Below are 16,427 nucleotides of genomic sequence, written 5' to 3' on the forward strand. Positions count from 1 at the left end.
AAATAAACTGTAACCATTCCAAAAATGATCACCATATGTTGTCAGAGAGTAAGGAAACACGATGAATTGAAGTAATGGCTTATTTGACAACATTACTCTAACCCGTAAAACCCCGCAAAACCCATGGAAAAAAATGAGTTACGGGGCAGAATCTCTTGGAATTTTCGTTTATGTTTTGAACAATTAATTCTAGAATAGCGTATTAATAATGGGCTGGCATGTCCTCCTATTTGTGTTGCCAAATTAGCAAAGGCCAACTGTCAACTTGCTGTCAATTGTAGTCATGAACGCCTACGAGAGGCAGGCAAATTTCCCAAATTAAAACAAGAAACAAATTAAGTGGACATCGGAGGAGCTTCCTGAGATGGTGACGTCTTCGTCAAACGAAGAATATCATGTTTGATGCAGAGCTGGCCATATTTCTCCACAACAGGTAGTTTAGGCTAAACTTCATCTGCATCGCTAACTTCAGCTAAATATGTTACGTTGGTTAGAGAGGTATTTTTTGTTTTCACTGTTTCCGTAATGTGTAGCTGGGTCATGGTTGGAGAAACGTTAAAGCAGCTGCAGGTCAACTAACGTTAGCTAAGTCTTCATTACATCTGGCAACCCAGAAGAGGCTCGCGTCTGGTAGTCTTGAGAACGTTCACCAGTGTTTTGATTTTGGCCTACAGAACGTTCGGTAACAATCCTACAAATCACACCTTTAAACTAAAGTCTACGGTTCGTGTCAGATGGAATGTCTCTGTGTCAGATGGAATGTTGCTGTGTCAGATGGAATTTCTCTGTGTCAGATGGAATGTCTCTGTGTCAGATGGATTGTCTCTGTGGTACTGTTGATTCCCTCAGATGTCCTCCTGCTGCATCTGCTCATGCTCCATATGGCTCAGATTTGTGTGTGTGTCTGTGTGTGTGTGTGTGTGTGTGTGTGAGAGAGAAACACAGTGGTCCTCTGAGCTTTGTGTTTGATGAGGACGGCAGTCTCGGCTCTACAGGAACCATGGCTGCTGCTGCTTCTGCAGTACTCTTACAGTTTTTCTCAGTCGCTTTGGTGCTTTTCTCAGATCAGAATTAAAATTCTCATAACTATAAGTTCAACCTCCACAACATTTAGTCATTTGTGCACATCTTAGTAGCTATTTCTCCTTCCTCTGAACAAATTGCAAATGCTTTTGAACATGTATCAGTTGCTTAGTCATGTCAGTCAAAATTAACTATACTTATGGATACTAAATAGTCGTTACATACAAAATTGGTGAACTAGTTATCAAATTCTGTCACAATGCTGTAGAATTGCAAAGAACATATACAGTAAAACTGTGAAACGTACATATTCAGTGTCTTGTACTCACTTACTCCCCTAACGACAGCAATTTGTAACTTTACTGTAGTTTTCAAATGGCTGTACAAGTACTGTCTTGAGCATTTCCAGGTAGTGTCACCGAGTTCTGACCTTTTTTTGCATGGGAAAACACTGAGAGCATAAACTTTCGTAATGAAAACATGACAAAGCCATTTGACTATCTTGTTCATAAACGATGGTGTCAAGACTTCTCATTTTGATGACACTGGCAGTTTCATTGACATAAATACTTGTTTTTGAGGAATGGACTATCCATTTTGAGCAAGTGACGTGCTTTTGCAGGTTATCCACTAGGTTTTGCAGTTTGCACTAATTGTTTTGAGAAATGCACTAACCACTGTGCAAATGTTAATAGTGATGTGAGAAAAGCACCAAAGCGACTGAGAAAAACTGTAATAGCAGTCATGGTATTTATTTGCCTGTGAGATGGCTGGGACTGATAGGGACTTCATTTTAGTGCTTCAGCATTTGCTGTGTTTTTACGGGCTGATCGAGATCTAGTCTAGCAGAGAAATATGTCCCCATAGACTTCAGAGTGCCTAGACAGATGGACACATGCTTTTGGGAGGACAGAGCACTTTACCTTAATGGCCTCTAATGACCTCTGTCTGTGGCTTCCCTAGCCAAGGAGTCATGCTAAAGCTAAACACATTAGCCGTGGTGTGATGCCGTAGCCATGGCAACAGTGTCGCAGAGTTTAGAAAGTAATGGTGTTTGTTCCTGTACTTTTAGTAATATGAAGTGACAGAATGACTGCACCCTCTCAGAGTTTGGCTGGTAGGCTACTCTATTGTCAACTCATCCACACTGTAATCAAATGACAGAGCACTTTTGTAGTTGTGCAGATGTAATGTTTGGTGAGAGGCCCTTTTGTTTTGAACTATGAACTGAGCCTTAATCTGTGTTATGAAGTGTCATCCTCATCCCCACCACATGGGGTTCTTATTGTGAGGATGGTGCATGTGAATGCATGCACATCTTCAACCTTGTCAGAATCGGCTTCAACTCTCGATTTTTCACCTTTGACCCGTTCAGGATGGGGGTGATGGTTTGGGCAAGCGACGGACGGACAACGGGGAGGTGGGGCGTTGGAAACTGACGGACGACCCACCTCCCAGCAAGAAGAAGCCCCTCTCCCTGGAGGACGGCCCCCGTCAGGACGGACACAAGCGCAAGAAGGAGAAAGAACTGCCCCAGGAGAGCGCACCCAAGAAGAAGGTGAGATGGAGAGAACGAGTGGAGAGAGGGATGAGGAGAGGATGGATTAGAGAGAGAGAATGGAGAAGAGAGAGAGTGGAGAGAGGGATGAGGAGAGGGGGATGAGAGAGTGGAGAGAGAGAGGGATGAGGAGAGGGGGAGGAGAGAGAGAGTGGAGAGGGATGAGGAGAGGGGGATGAGAGAGAGAGAATGGAGGAGAGAGAGAGTGGAGAGGGGGATGAGAGAGTGGACAGAGGGATGAGGAGAGGAGAGAGAGAGAGAGAGAGAGAGAGATATGAATTATGATGAGTGGAGAGAGGAAGGTCAGGTGAAGACAGAGAGAGAGTTCTGAATGAGGGAGGACAAGCTTAGATGACTGTCTGTTTGAATGATTTCAGTCATGCCGTCTCAGAGAGAGCAAAGTATGATGGAGAATGAGCGCACAGAAAGAGACAGGTGTAGCACACAGAGAGAGACAGGTGTAGCGCACAGAGAGAGACAGGTGTAGCACACAGAAAGAGACACACAAGTACATGTGTACAGTACGACTGCCTGCAACTAACATTTATTTTCATACTTGATTAATCCGTTCATTATTTTCTTGATTAATTTATTAGTTGTTTGATAAAATGTCACTGAAATTGTAAAAGGTTGCAATCAGAGATTCAAGATATTTTTTGGGATCATACTGAAATAACGAAGTGGCAGCGGTAAGCGTAACGCAACGCTCAGACCATAATAAGTTCTATCTCGTTCCTAAGTAACAAATAGTTTGCCTAAACTGACAATTGAATACGCTCGCCTTGCGCTTTGAAAGTTGAACCAAGTTCAACACTCAGCTTGTTCAACACTAGCTTTATGCTAGCGCTGCAACCGTTCTGCTGCCGAACCATAGAGACCAATGGACCCTTTCAAGAGGGTTCCATTATTAGCATCATAGTTGGTCCCACAAGGCTTCCTTTTTAACATTCTATATGTGATCTTAATGCAGAGGAAGTAGATTGGGGCCCAAATAGAACGTTCAAGCATTGTTTTTGTTTACCTTCTTGAAAGGGTCCATAGGAAACCTGTCGCTTGCCTCTGGCCAGTGTGATCCCTGCCTAAAGCAATGACAAGCCAATTACCAAAATAGTTGAAAACTAATCAATTAATTGTTGTAACCCTTGTGCACAGAGGGGAGATAAGTAGAGAAAGAGTAGAGGAAAAGAAAGACACACACACACACACACACACACACTCACACACAGGTGAGCAGAGGACCGACACATCCATACAGTTTTCATCAGTAGCCTCTGATTTGAGTGTAAACCTTGAACGCGTTTCTTTCCTTCTCACTTGTAACACTCTCACTCTCCCTGTCTTTGTTTTAGATGAAAGGTGCCCGAGAAAAGCACCTAAAAAAGGTATGTGCGACTTCATGTGTTTCTATCGATAGCATGTGAAGTTCTGTACACGGTGATTTAAACTAGGCAGCTTAGGGTAGCTTTCATGGCGGTCTGTGGCCCATCAACACACACACACAGAAGAGTTGGTGGAGGGGTAATTGTGAAGCAGGAACAGAAAGGGAGAGTGTGTGATGTTCCCCCCCCCCCCCCCGCACTCTCGCTCTCCCCCAAAGCTGCTTGTTAACTTTTACAAACAGCATAACTAAGAATGAGTGCACTCAAGGTGACAGACTGTCATGGGGAGCAAGGACTTCAAAGGGTGAAGGGGGTTGGGGGGGGGGGGGGGTCCTGGTGTGACGACGCTGCCGGCCTAAAGGGGCTCTGAGGCTGTGTGGAGTCGGAAGATAAGAAGAAGCTGACTGCTCAGGTCCTTTCACAGTCCTCATGCAGGCTACAGTTTCATTCAGGCTCCAGTTATTTCTATTTAAATGCATAGCAAGGAGGAGGAAAATGACGCTCGACTCCTCTCTTTCTTTTTTTAGTGTCTGTCTGTGGCTGTCCACATCTAGCTAAAGATTTTCTGTGAGAGATTACATGTTTAATATAGTCACCCCAACCCCAATAGTGAAGCTTAGCACCAGCCCTAATGATGGCTATGTGATGAATGTGGAAGAAGCTGTTGTGCTTTCATCATTTTAATATCATTTAAGTTCACCTTCATATGCCGCCATGAATGATGTTACTATTTTGGCCTTGAGGTTCTCCCGGGTTCTAAATGTTCTTCCTTTTGTTTTAGATGTTCTCTCTTGTTCTTGATGAAATTCCTCTTCCTCTTGATGAAATTCCTCTTCCTCTTGATCTAAAGTCCTTGGTCTTGTTCTTGTGGAAATTCCACTTCCTCTTAATCTAAAGTTCTTGATGCTCTCTCTCCCACCCTCTCTCTCTCTCTCTCTCTCTCTCTCCCTCTCCCCCTCTTGTTCTTGAGGTTTTCTCTGTTTTGTTCTCTTGTTCTTGACGCTCTCTTTTCTCTCTTCATTTGTCTCTCTCGTTCATTTGTTCTTGGTGTTCTCTCTCTCTTGACGTTCTCTCTTTTGTTCTTGATGTTCTCTCTCTCTTGTTCTTGACGTTCTCTCTCGTTCTGTTCTTAATTTTCTTCTCCTCTCGCGTTCATTTGTTCTTGATGTTCTCTCTTTCTCTCTGTTCTCTCTTGTTCTTGATGTTCTCTCTCTTTCTCTCTGTTCTCTCTTGTTCTTGATGTTCTCTCTCTCTTGTTCTTGATGTTCTCTCTTTCTCTCTGTTCTCTCTGTTCTTGATGTTCTCTCTTTCTCTCTGTTCTCTCTTGTTCTTGATGTTCTCTCTCTTTCTCTCTGTTCTCTCTGTTCTTGATGTTCTCTCTCTCTTGTTCTTGATGTTCTCTCTTTCTCTCTGTTCTCTCTTGTTCTTGATGTTCTCTCTCTTTCTCTCTGTTCTCTCTGTTCTTGATGTTCTCTCTCTCTTGTTCTTGATGTTCTCTCTTTCTCTCTGTTCTCTCTGTTCTTGATGTTCTCTCTCTTTCTCTCTGTTCTCTCTTGTTCTTGATGTTCTCTCTTTCTCTCTGTTCTCTCTTGTTCTTGATGTTCTCTCTCTTTCTCTCTGTTCTCTCTGTTCTTGATTTTCTCTCTTTCTCTCTGTTCTCTCTTGTTCTTGATGTTCTCTCTTTCTCTCTGTTCTCTCTTGTTCTTGATGTTCTCTCTCTTTCTCTCTGTTCTCTCTGTTCTTGATGTTCTCTCTCTTTCTCTCTGTTCTCTCTTGTTCTTGATGTTCTCTCTCTTTCTCTCTGTTCTCTCTGTTCTTGATGTTCTCTCTCTCTTGTTCTTGATGTTCTCTCTCTTTCTCTCTGTTCTCTCTTGTTCTTGATGTTCTCTCTTTTTCTCTCTGTTCTCTCTGTTCTTGATGTTCTCTCTCTTTCTCTCTGTTCTCTCTTGTTCTTGATGTTCTCTCTCTTTCTCTCTGTTCTCTCTTGTTCTTGATGTTCTCTCTCTCTTGTTCTTGATGTTCTCTCTCTTTCTCTCTGTTCTCTCTTGTTCTTGATGTTCTCTCTCTTTCTCTCTGTTCTCTCTTTCTCTCTGTTCTCTCTCTTTCTCTCTGTTCTCTCTTGTTCTTGATGTTCTCTCTCTCTTGTTCTTGATGTTCTCTCTCTTTCTCTCTGTTCTCTCTTGTTCTTGATGTTCTCTCTCTCTTGTTCTTGATGTTCTCTCTCTTTCTCTCTGTTCTCTCTTGTTCTTGATGTTCTCTCTCTCTTGTTCTTGATGTTCTCTCTCTTTCTCTCTGTTCTCTCTTGTTCTTGATGTTCTCTCTCTCTTGTTCTTGATGTTCTCTCTCTTTCTCTCTGTTCTCTCTTGTTCTTGATGTTCTCTCTCTCTTGTTCTTGATGTTCTCTCTCTTTCTCTCTGTTCTCTCTTGTTCTTGATGTTCTCTCTCTCTTGTTCTTGATGTTCTCTCTCTTTCTCTCTGTTCTCTCTGTTCTTGATGTTCTCTCTTCTTCTCTCTCCTTGGTGGCCAGAAGCAGAAGCCCAACGCCGACGCGTCCGAGACCAACGGGCCCAACTCCTCGTCCGGCGGGGGTCAGGGCTCGGGCGGCGGCTCCAACTCGGGTGCAGCGTCGTCAGGCGGGACCTCGTCGGCGAGTCAGGACCAGCGTTCACACCAGCGCGAGAAACTCGAGCGTTTCAAGCGCATGTGCCAGATGCTGGAGCGGGCGCGCGACTCCACCTCCTCCTCCTCGTCCAGCTCTGAGTCTGACTCTGAGTCCGACTCGGACTCGCCATCGGGCGGCGCTGCGTCCGACCCCCCCTCGCCTCCCCCGGTCGCCTACGGCAACAGCAGCAGCAGCTCCAGTGCGGCGCGGGACCGCGAGAGGGAACGCGAGCGGAACCGGCGACTGGCCGAGCTGGGCTTCAGCGCTAGCGAGGACTCGGAGGCCGACGGGCCCGAGGACGAAAAGGACGAGCGGCCCGAGGAGACCACGAGCGGCACGGACAAATCGACGGCCGCCGCACGCAGGCGAGGGGCCGGGGACTCGGCAGCGTCTCAGCGAGGAGGTCGCAAGGTCAAGGACGAGCCTCAGGACGAGCAGGGCGGGCCTGAGAGGGGCCGCAAGGGGACGCTGCTGCCCCCTCCCTCGCCTCTCTCCTCCAGCCAATCGCAGCCCTCCTCCGGCCACGGTGGACCCTCGCCCAGCCAAGATGGCTTCTCCTCGTCGTCCACCAAGCGCAGCAACGGGCAGGAGGCTCGGAACGGGCGCACGCGGGCAGGAGGTGGACGTGAGGCCCAGGAGAAGGAGAACGCCAACAGCAGCGGAGGAACTGGAGGCCTGGCCAACCACCGGCACGCCGGCAGCAAAAGCGGCCGCAGCGGCAGCAACAAGATCCGTAGCGCCAACCGGCAGAACCAGCAGGGCGGCGCCGGTGGGTCATCGGTGCGAGGCGGCGCGGGGGGTGCCATCTCGGCCACCACCACGGCCAACGGGGGTGGCGGGGCGCTGTTGCTGGGCAACCCGGCAGGCGGGCTGGCCGCGTCTCCGCGGTCGCAGACAGCCTCGCGGCTCGGTCACCAGCAGCCGCGCTCGCAGCTGGTCAAGCGGAGCCCACCGGCCGTGCCATCGCCGCCGCGGCCCGTGCAGATGGAGCGGCACCTCGTACGCCCGCCGCCGGCCTGCCCCGAGCCCCGCTGCCTGCCCCTGGACGGGGGCGCCTCGCACGTGCTGCCCCGCGACGTCTGGCTGCGCGTCTTCCAGCACCTGAGCCAGCGAGAGCTCTGCGTCTGCATGCGAGTCTGCCGCACCTGGAGCAGATGGTAGGCAATAGCGCTGACACCAGCGGGAGGGAGAGGGAGAGGTTAGGGGTCAGAGGTTAGGGGGAAAATAGTTCCTGGAAAATTGTTTTTTAATGGCACTGAGAACGATCACCTTGTTTTTTCAATTTTGTTTTCTCATGTAGCGTCATAAACAATCAGTGTTTTGTCAGAACTCAGACCTGAAGCCCAACATGGCAAGTGTGTGCAGTGCACATGGCCAAAGCATGGATCTCACTACCCCAGGCAATCAGGTTATCTCCTCCCTACATGCCCCCTGGTCCCAAGGGCCAGCACTCATCTGGTCCCTCAGAGTGAGAGTAGAGGTCAGAGGTCAGGCGGAATGGCATGCAGAAGGCAGAGAGGAGGGCAGCAGGGGTCATACAGTATGTGTGGTCAAAGATACAGAAGTTTAAGGAGTGTGATGGGTAAATTAAGACTTATCATCATCATTATTATTATTATTATTATTATTATTATTATTATTATTATTGTTATTATTATCATCATTATTATAGCGCATCCACATGTGGTACTGCATGGTGTCTTCTCTCATGTTAAAAAGTCACAAGTCAGCATAGATAGTTTTTTTACCCTGTAGGAGATGAGTTGTGCAAACCATATTTGGATATACTGCCAACTTGTACAATTTGTATTGTATTGTATTTTAAACTTCTGAAATACATTTGCAGTGTCACTATTTTGACAGTCTACTTATTTTTGCATGATGTAATACTGCTTAGTTTATTGCAGAGTTTAATGTGATGATGTGGTGGGGCTAGAAGGAAGTCAGAGGGGACTTCCCATTACCCATCTGTGTTTTAATGAGTTGGGGCGAAACATGAAATAATCAGTGTGGTGGGCATTTCACAGATGGTGTTGGGCTCTCAGCTCAGTCTGCTGTTGGGCTCTCAGCTTAGCCTGTTGATCTCTTAGCTGCAGTATTGCTTTTCACCCTGGTGGGCAGTGTGGGGCTTCTCTTTCCCAGCTGATTCCCTCCTCAATATGATGCTCTTCAGAGAGTACCTCCTCTCCTAGCACTAATAACTGGACATGCTAATCTAGCACTTACCTCCTCTCCTAGCACTAATAACTGGACATGCTAATCTAGCACATACCTCCTCTCCTAGCACTAATAACTGGACATGCTAATCTAGCATGTATCTCCTCTCCTAGCACTGCCAATAACTGGGCATGCTAATCTAGCATTTACCTCCTCTCCTAGCACTAATAACTGGACATGCTAATCTAGCACTTACTTCCTCTCCTAGCACTAATAACTGGACATGCTAATCTAGCACTTATCTCCTCTCCTAGCACTACCAATAACTGGACATACACTGGACTTATTGCTGCACCATCATGTCCTTGATCCTATGCGAGTTGTACTTATTGCTGCAGCAACATGTCCTTGATCCTGTGCGAGTTGTACTTATTGCTGCAGCAACATGTCCTTGATCCTATGTGAGTAGTACTTGTTGCTGCACCACCATGTCTTTGTCACACTGTATTGGACTCTGGATTGATTGAAGTGTTAGCTAAGTGACTAAATGCAATGATGCCAGGATGACCTTAAATACCCCTTAATATGAGATTCTCTTAAGATGTTGATGCATAACAGGCAAGCTACACCATGCAGGTAACTGAAGCGTTCCGTTCGCTGAGCGTATGCTGCAACAATCAGCTTCCATTATAATCAATGGAACTGGCTACACTAGATGTGATGGTGGCGTATACATTTGAACAAAATTAGATCAGTTTTAAAGAACTGTTTTTACACTCCGCAGACGGAACACATCAGTTCTGTGCCTGGTGCAGTCTATCTGTAAGGCAAGTTTTGAGCAATATTGAGAGTCACATGACCTGGTTCCTAGGTCTACATTGGAGCAATGTAGTCAGGTAATCTCAGAATTCTAGTTTGTAGAATTCTGATTGGGTGATTTATTAAAATCGCTGTACACTGTCAAAGTCAAAAGTTCTCTAGATGCAAACTTGTTGGCCAGTGCCAATGGGAAGGTGGCCAAGCAACATCGTTGGGCAGCATTTTTCAGATAGTTTCCCAGTGCATCATCACCCTCCGGCTCTGTAAGAAACTGCTGATGTTCTGCAGGGAATGTGAATTCACACAGCAAGACAGGTTTAACCCAAGTATTTTACAACCAGTGCCAGCAGGCACAGATGTGCTGAGTTTGGCTTTCCACAGATGTGTTGAGTGAGTTTTGAGATTTGAGTTGAGATTCTCACTTTCGTATTCTGTGCTCTCTCCTCCCACACTCCATCCCTCTCCTCTCCCCTCCTCTCCTCTCCCCTCCTCTCCTCTCCTCTCCTCTCCTCTCCTCTCCTCTCCCTCTCTCCTCCTCTCCTCTCCCTCTCCCTCTCCTCTCCCCTCCTCTCCTCTCCTCTCCTCTCCTCTCCTCTCCCTCTCTCCTCCTCTCCTCTCCCTCTCCCTCTCCTCTCCTCTCCCCTCCTCTCCTCTCCTCTCCCTCTCCCCTCCTCTCCCCTCCTCTCCCTCTCCTCTCCTCTGCCTTTGTCTCCTCGCTTCATTTTGTCTCTCTCCTCCTCTTCCCTGCTCCTCTTCCTCCTCTCTGCTCTCTATTGCTCTCTCCTTTCCTCCTCCTCCCTTCCTCTCCTCCCCTTCTTCCCTGCTACTCTTCCTCCTCTTCTCTCTTCTTTCTCTCCCCCCCCGTCTCCTGCAGGTGTTGTGATAAGAGGCTGTGGACGCAGATTGACCTGAGCCGGCAGCGCTCCATCACCCCCCCAATGCTGAGTGGTATAATCCGGCGGCAGCCTGTCTCACTGAACCTGGGCTATACCAACATCTCCAAGAAGCAGCTCATGTGGCTCATTAACCGCTTGGAAGGTAACATCACCCCCACACCACATCACACTACAGTTCTCAAATTAGCTCCAATTCTACCACAAACCACTTACCCCCTAATTCCCATTTTTACACTTTTTTTTTTTGTTTTTAGAAAAATGTATCTTTATTATTTTACTACTTTTATTGACGTTGTGTGACATAAAGGGTTATATCACCGATTTCAGGCCCAAAAAAGGCCCAAACATAAATTATCACATTCATCTAATCTTTCCTAACGATCCGCTAGCTGCCTGCCCCAAAAAAATGCTACCAACAAGGGTTGGTAACCCCTCAAAGGCAAAATAAAGTGTTTCAACCAATAACCGACGAGATGCGCGTTTAGGAGAGTTTTAATTGCGCGGGAGGGAGGGGGAGGGAGTAGCGAGCTAGCTCTCTGTTTTGTTTGAACATCAACAGAAGTGACGTATCCCAGCTATCGCTGATACAACCTTTAACTAGCCTTTTAAGGTTATTGGATGTGGGTTATATGAAATGCCAACATGTCTGGCTGCTATTGTCTGATGTTGTCCTCTGTTGATTTATGATTGTGGTAAAAATGTGGTGCCTGATGCCTGTAGAGGCACACCTGCTCCCTGATCATGGTTTCTAGCTCGTTTTCCATTGTGCGAGTCAGAAAAAATCAGAGGTGCACAACCTGTCAGCCCGAGGCTGAAATTCAACACCCACCAGTGGCATCGACCTCATTTTAGCATCACACTCCTGTGCAGGGCCTTGAATGGTGACTATACTGCTTGCTTTAGGCATCAACATAACTTCAGCTAGTTAGCATAAGGTTAAGTGCTCTGGTAAAGCACTTTGTGACTTTTGTGTGGGAGAAGTGCTAGATAATAAATGTGGTTTACCTATTCACATAACCCTCTAAAGCCACCCCAACCCCCGGCATTGACCTGTGATGGAAAGACTTTTGCCCATCAGGTCAGCAAGTGGAGGCTTGCTTCCAGTGGAAATAAATGTGGCTTCCATCTTTCATCTTCTGGTCTTTGCTGCCAAATCAGATTAGTCTTTAGTGGAGAATAAAGGCTCAAAACACACACACACAAACACACACACACACACACACAGATATAGCATGCAGCCCTACGATAGATATTACCCTTTGTCACAGTTATGTGGATATCGGGTATTGCACACTGCCCTACATTAGATATTGCACAATGAGGCCTATATTTGTACATTGCACACATAACAATAAATACATTAATAAAGTTGTCAGTACTGGAGCTTGCTGCATCAGCATGTGACATGGCCACCAGCAGGCCCCAGTGGTGCAGCCTGGTGCTTGTGGATCAGGCCTCGGCCAGCCTGGGTATTTAAAGATCGGATAGCAGTCAGACCAGAAGTCTGCGGTTGTCGGACTGAGTAGCCAATGACTGTGGTGACTGGGCACTCTGCTCAGTCTGCTGTTGGTGTTGGTGTTGAAGATGAAGATGAAAAGATGTTGTGCTCAGTTCAGCCTGCTGTTGGGCTCTCAGCTCAGTCTGGTTTTGGGCTCTCAGCTCAGTCTGGTTTTGGGCTCTCTGCTCAGTCTGGTGTAGGGCTCTCAGCTCAGTCTGGTGTTGGGCTCTCAGCTCAGTCTGGTGTAGGGCTCTCAGCTCAGTCTGGTGTTGGGCTCTCAGCTCATTTGGTAGGTCTGTCATCCTGCCTTGCTCTTGCCTTGCTCTTACCTTGCTCACTAAATGCCCACCAAAGCTTTTAATACTGTGCCCTTTGGCTGTGGAGCTTTAACGGAGGGAGATTTAATTGTCGGCAGTACAATTCTCTTTGTGTGTGTGTGTGTGTGTGTGTGTGTGTGTGTGTGTGTGTGTGTGTGTGTGTGTGTTCTGTAAAGATGTCATGCTTTAACTAAGTCTTGCTAACTGGCGTCAGCAAGGCCAACAGTCCCAGTGGCTGCCAAGGCTCTTTAGCTCACCAGTGGGCTAACTCCTTTATTACTGCCTCTGTAAGTCCTGTGCGGTCCAGCTCACATGATGTAACGGAGGCAAAGGCGAAGCGCCCTCACAAGGCCAACTCTGTCTGATGGACCAGCCTGATGAAACTCTGGCCTCTGCCTTGTAAAGCACCTTTGAGTCGCAGAAACGTTGCTGAAAATACAGTGGATAGACGTTTTTATGCACTGAGTGCTGTGGGAATTTTCAGTGGCACTTTTTGATGATTCGGCAAAAGCTTTTTTGGTGTGTTTTTATTTATTTTTTTCTTCATTTGTTTTATTTAGGTTTTATATTTTATCAGTTTTAGGCTTGGAATTTAATGAACCTATTTACAGCTTGTATTTGCTGACGGCAGTCTTGGGGGGTGGGGGGCTCATTACCTAAATCTTTGAGTTAGAAGTGTTTATATTTTACTATCTTTACTTTATTTCACAACAAAGTACTTGTCTCAGAAAAGAGTCAAATCCCAGCTTTCCCTCAAGCTTTCTGCAGTCCTGCTTGGTGGAGGTTGGAGATGGCCTGGTGGGGGAGGGGCTGAGACCTAAAAATGCTGCATGGAGGGAGGGATTTGGAAAGTTGAGGTTGGGAGAGGATGAAACTGGAGCAAACCAGGTCCTAACCATGTCCTGTGAATAAGACTGTGCCATTATGGTGCTTGTGATGGTGCGAATGAGACTGTGCCATTATGGTGATGGTGATGGTGCGAATGAGACTGTGCCATTATGGTGCTTGTGATGGTGTGAATGTTGCTGTGTCTGTGTACAAGTTTGCTGGAGCTGGAACATATAGTATCCCAATGAATAGGACTGTGCCTTTGTGTTGCTTATGATTGTGTAAATCTCTCGCTGTAGCCGTGACTATCGTTGTCTTGGTTGTAACTGTGTAAATCTCTCTCTGTAGCCGTGACTACTGTTGTCTTGGTTGTAACTGTGTAAATCTCTCTCTGTAGCCGTGACTACTGTTGTCTTGGTTGTAACTGTGTAAATCTCCTCTGTGTCTGCGTGCAGGTCTGCTGGAGCTGGATGTGTCGGGGTGCCCGTGGGCGTCCGTGTCGGCCCTGTGCCAGGCTGTGTGTCCGTGTCTGCGTCTGCTGGACCTCAGTCGCGTTGAGGACCTCAAGGACTCCAACCTGCGCGAGTTGCTGGCCCCGCCCAATGCCGACACGCGCTCAGGTGAGGCTCTCAGGGGTCATCAGAGGTCATGCCACACACACACACCACCGAGCTGATAGACAGGCAGTGAGGGCTACCTGCTTCTCCTTATACGCGTACATTTAGTTATTCATACATTCTGTCATTCGAAACTTCCAAAAATAATATTAACATGTTATTCATGTTGTTGTGCCAAAATGTGGCCTTTCTAATAGCCATCATGAAAATGGAGGATTTGAGAACTGTGTCTCAACAAATGATGCAGCTCATTTCTGGTTTCAGTTAATGAGCTGCTTTCCTCATTCATCATTGGAATCGGGTTCCTTTTGTGTGTGTGTGTGTGTGTGTGTGTGTGTGTGTGTGTGTGTGTGTGTGTGTGTGTGTGTGTGTGTGTGTGTGTGTGTGTGTGTGTGTGTGTTTCTGTCTGTCTGTCTGTCTGTCTCACATAACTTAAAATACTGATCTGATTTAGTTCAAATTTTCATTCAAAGTAAAGGGTCCTCCAACATGATTCAGTTAATCATGTATTTTCCTACATTTCCTGTGCTCCATTTTCTCTCCCTCTCTCTCTCTCTCTTTCTTTCTCTCTCTCTCTGCCTCTCTGCTCTATCCCTCCCTCCATCCCTCTGGTTCCCCTGTGTTCCCTCAGCTCACGGTGAGAACCGAGGCGGGCGCTTCCAGAACGTGACGGAGTTGCGTCTGGCGGGGCTGGACGTGACGGACGCCACGTCGCGGCTGCTAGTGCGCTACCTGCCCCACCTGACTAAGCTGGACCTGAGTCAGTGTGGGAATATCACAGACCAGACCATCCACACACTCACATCGCCAATCTCACCACTGCGGGAGAGTCTCACGCACGTCAACCTGGCAGGTGTGTATGCGCGCACACACACACACGCGCGCACACGCTCACTCGCTTGCTCACTCTTCACAGGTCAGACCATCTACACACACAGGTCGCAATCTGACCACTGCAGGAAAGTCTCACACACACACACACACACACACTCACACACTAAAGGCTGATTTATGCTTCAGCGTAGAATCGACGGCGTATCCCCGCAGACCCATCCATACCGCCACACACAGTAGCTTGACGTGCACCTCCAAACATTTGTTAGGACTGTGATTGGTCAACTCGTCCTGTGTGTTGATAACGGGTGTTTCAAACTGTCTACTGTGGGGAGTTAGCAACATGCTAATTCATTGACATAAGCTTTGCAAATAAACTAAGATATATTTTGGTCACAATGACTGGGTTATCCGTTTGTAAAGTGTCTATATGTCAGTAACGTTTTGAAATTAGCACTTTGCCAGCAAGCAGTACTTTGTGGGCAGCTTTGCTAAAGTTTGCTTGCTAACATAACACAAACTGGCTGGCAGACACCTCGCAAATAACCTCAGACTTATTTTCTGGTTAAAATAACTAGGTCAATGGATTTTACTGTGTCTATTTCTCAATACATTTTACAAAATCTAAGCAAGAAAAGGCCAAACATATAAGATTAAAATTTCAGCACGACAGTCTACGGGGTTTGCCATTCTGAGTACCGTTTGGTGGTGAGATACGCAGACACAGACGACACAGAACTTCCAAGCCACGCACCCCCTAGCGTTATGCCGGTGAAATTCACCGCGATGCAAAGCAACCCCGACACAGAATTCCGAATGGGTCACGACGCCGTAGGAGCGACAGCTTAGCTACGGCGTGGAGTTGACGCAGAAGCAAAATCAGCCTTAAGCTTCCAATCGAGGGGGGCCTCAAGGCTGCTTTATGCTTCTGCGTTGAATTGACGGTAAAGCCCTGTGCGTCGCCGTGGACGCCCTCCTTGCAAATAACCTCAGACTTTTATCTGGTTACAATATCTAGGCCATTGGAATGTACTGTGTCTATTTTTTAAATGCCAAACAAGATATATATTTCAGCGTGGCAGTCTATGGAGTTCTCTATTCTGACTAGTGTTTCGATGGTGAGCGACGCAGACACAGGAGACGCAGAACTTCGAAAGGTTCATGACCGGCCTCAAGGCAACGCTGTAGTCATTGCATGGGGTTGACGCAGAAGCATACATATGTAAAGCAGCCTTCACGCTCACACACACACACACACACACACACACACACACACACACACACACACACTGAAACAAACACACATTTAATCACTTGATTCAATTCAAGACCAGACCATTGACACACATCTCTAATATCACCACTGCTGGGAGTTTTTTTTTTTTTAAGAATTTACTTTTTTATTATTTATACCCCGTATAAGAGAGAGCACAATACATAAGTTCAGTATAAGTATATATAAGTATATATATACTCTTTTGATCTCATTTATCCCAATCCGTGAATTAGTGAAACACACAGTGAACACACAGTGAGGTGAAGCACACACTAATCCCGGCGCAGTGAGCTGCCTGCAACAACAGCGGCGCTCGGGGAGCAGTGAGGGGTTAGGTGCCTTGCACTTCAAGTGAGGGGTTAGGTGCCTTGCACTCCCTCCGGTTACAAGTCCGAAGCGCTAACCAGTAGGCCACGGCTGCCCCACCTATTCACAAAAAGTTCTAGAACTTCTATCTTACTGCTGGGCAACAAAAAAAAAAAAGGTTCTAGAGACATAGCTACAGGGCATCATAAATAGAACTCACTAGCAAATAGTTTTTGTTATTTTGGCTCTGCAAAAGG

At 46.9% G+C, this 16,427-nt stretch overlaps 1 protein-coding gene across 4 annotated transcripts in view; it reads left to right on the forward strand.

Annotated features, from left to right (window-relative positions):
• The window catches only part of zgc:158376 (uncharacterized protein LOC100101643 homolog), a 33,362-nt gene that overhangs the window by 10,856 nt on the left and 6,079 nt on the right, over positions 1-16,427 (forward strand). For 3 of the 4 annotated variants that reach the window (XM_042085579.1, XM_042085577.1, XM_042085580.1), the window contains exons 5-10: positions 2,399-2,581; positions 3,931-3,963; positions 6,488-7,779; positions 10,473-10,636; positions 13,593-13,757; positions 14,386-14,607. In XM_042085579.1, the coding sequence (XP_041941513.1) occupies positions 2,399-2,581; positions 3,931-3,963; positions 6,488-7,779; positions 10,473-10,636; positions 13,593-13,757; positions 14,386-14,607 (2,059 nt within the window). The remainder of the gene's footprint in view (positions 1-2,398; positions 2,582-3,930; positions 3,964-6,487; positions 7,780-10,472; positions 10,637-13,592; positions 13,758-14,385; positions 14,608-16,427) is intronic. The other variant, XM_042085578.1, reaches the window with a different exon arrangement.

The sequence above is a fragment of the Alosa sapidissima genome, chromosome 3, assembly GCF_018492685.1.
Source record: "Alosa sapidissima isolate fAloSap1 chromosome 3, fAloSap1.pri, whole genome shotgun sequence".
Lineage (NCBI taxonomy): Eukaryota > Metazoa > Chordata > Actinopteri > Clupeiformes > Clupeidae > Alosa > Alosa sapidissima.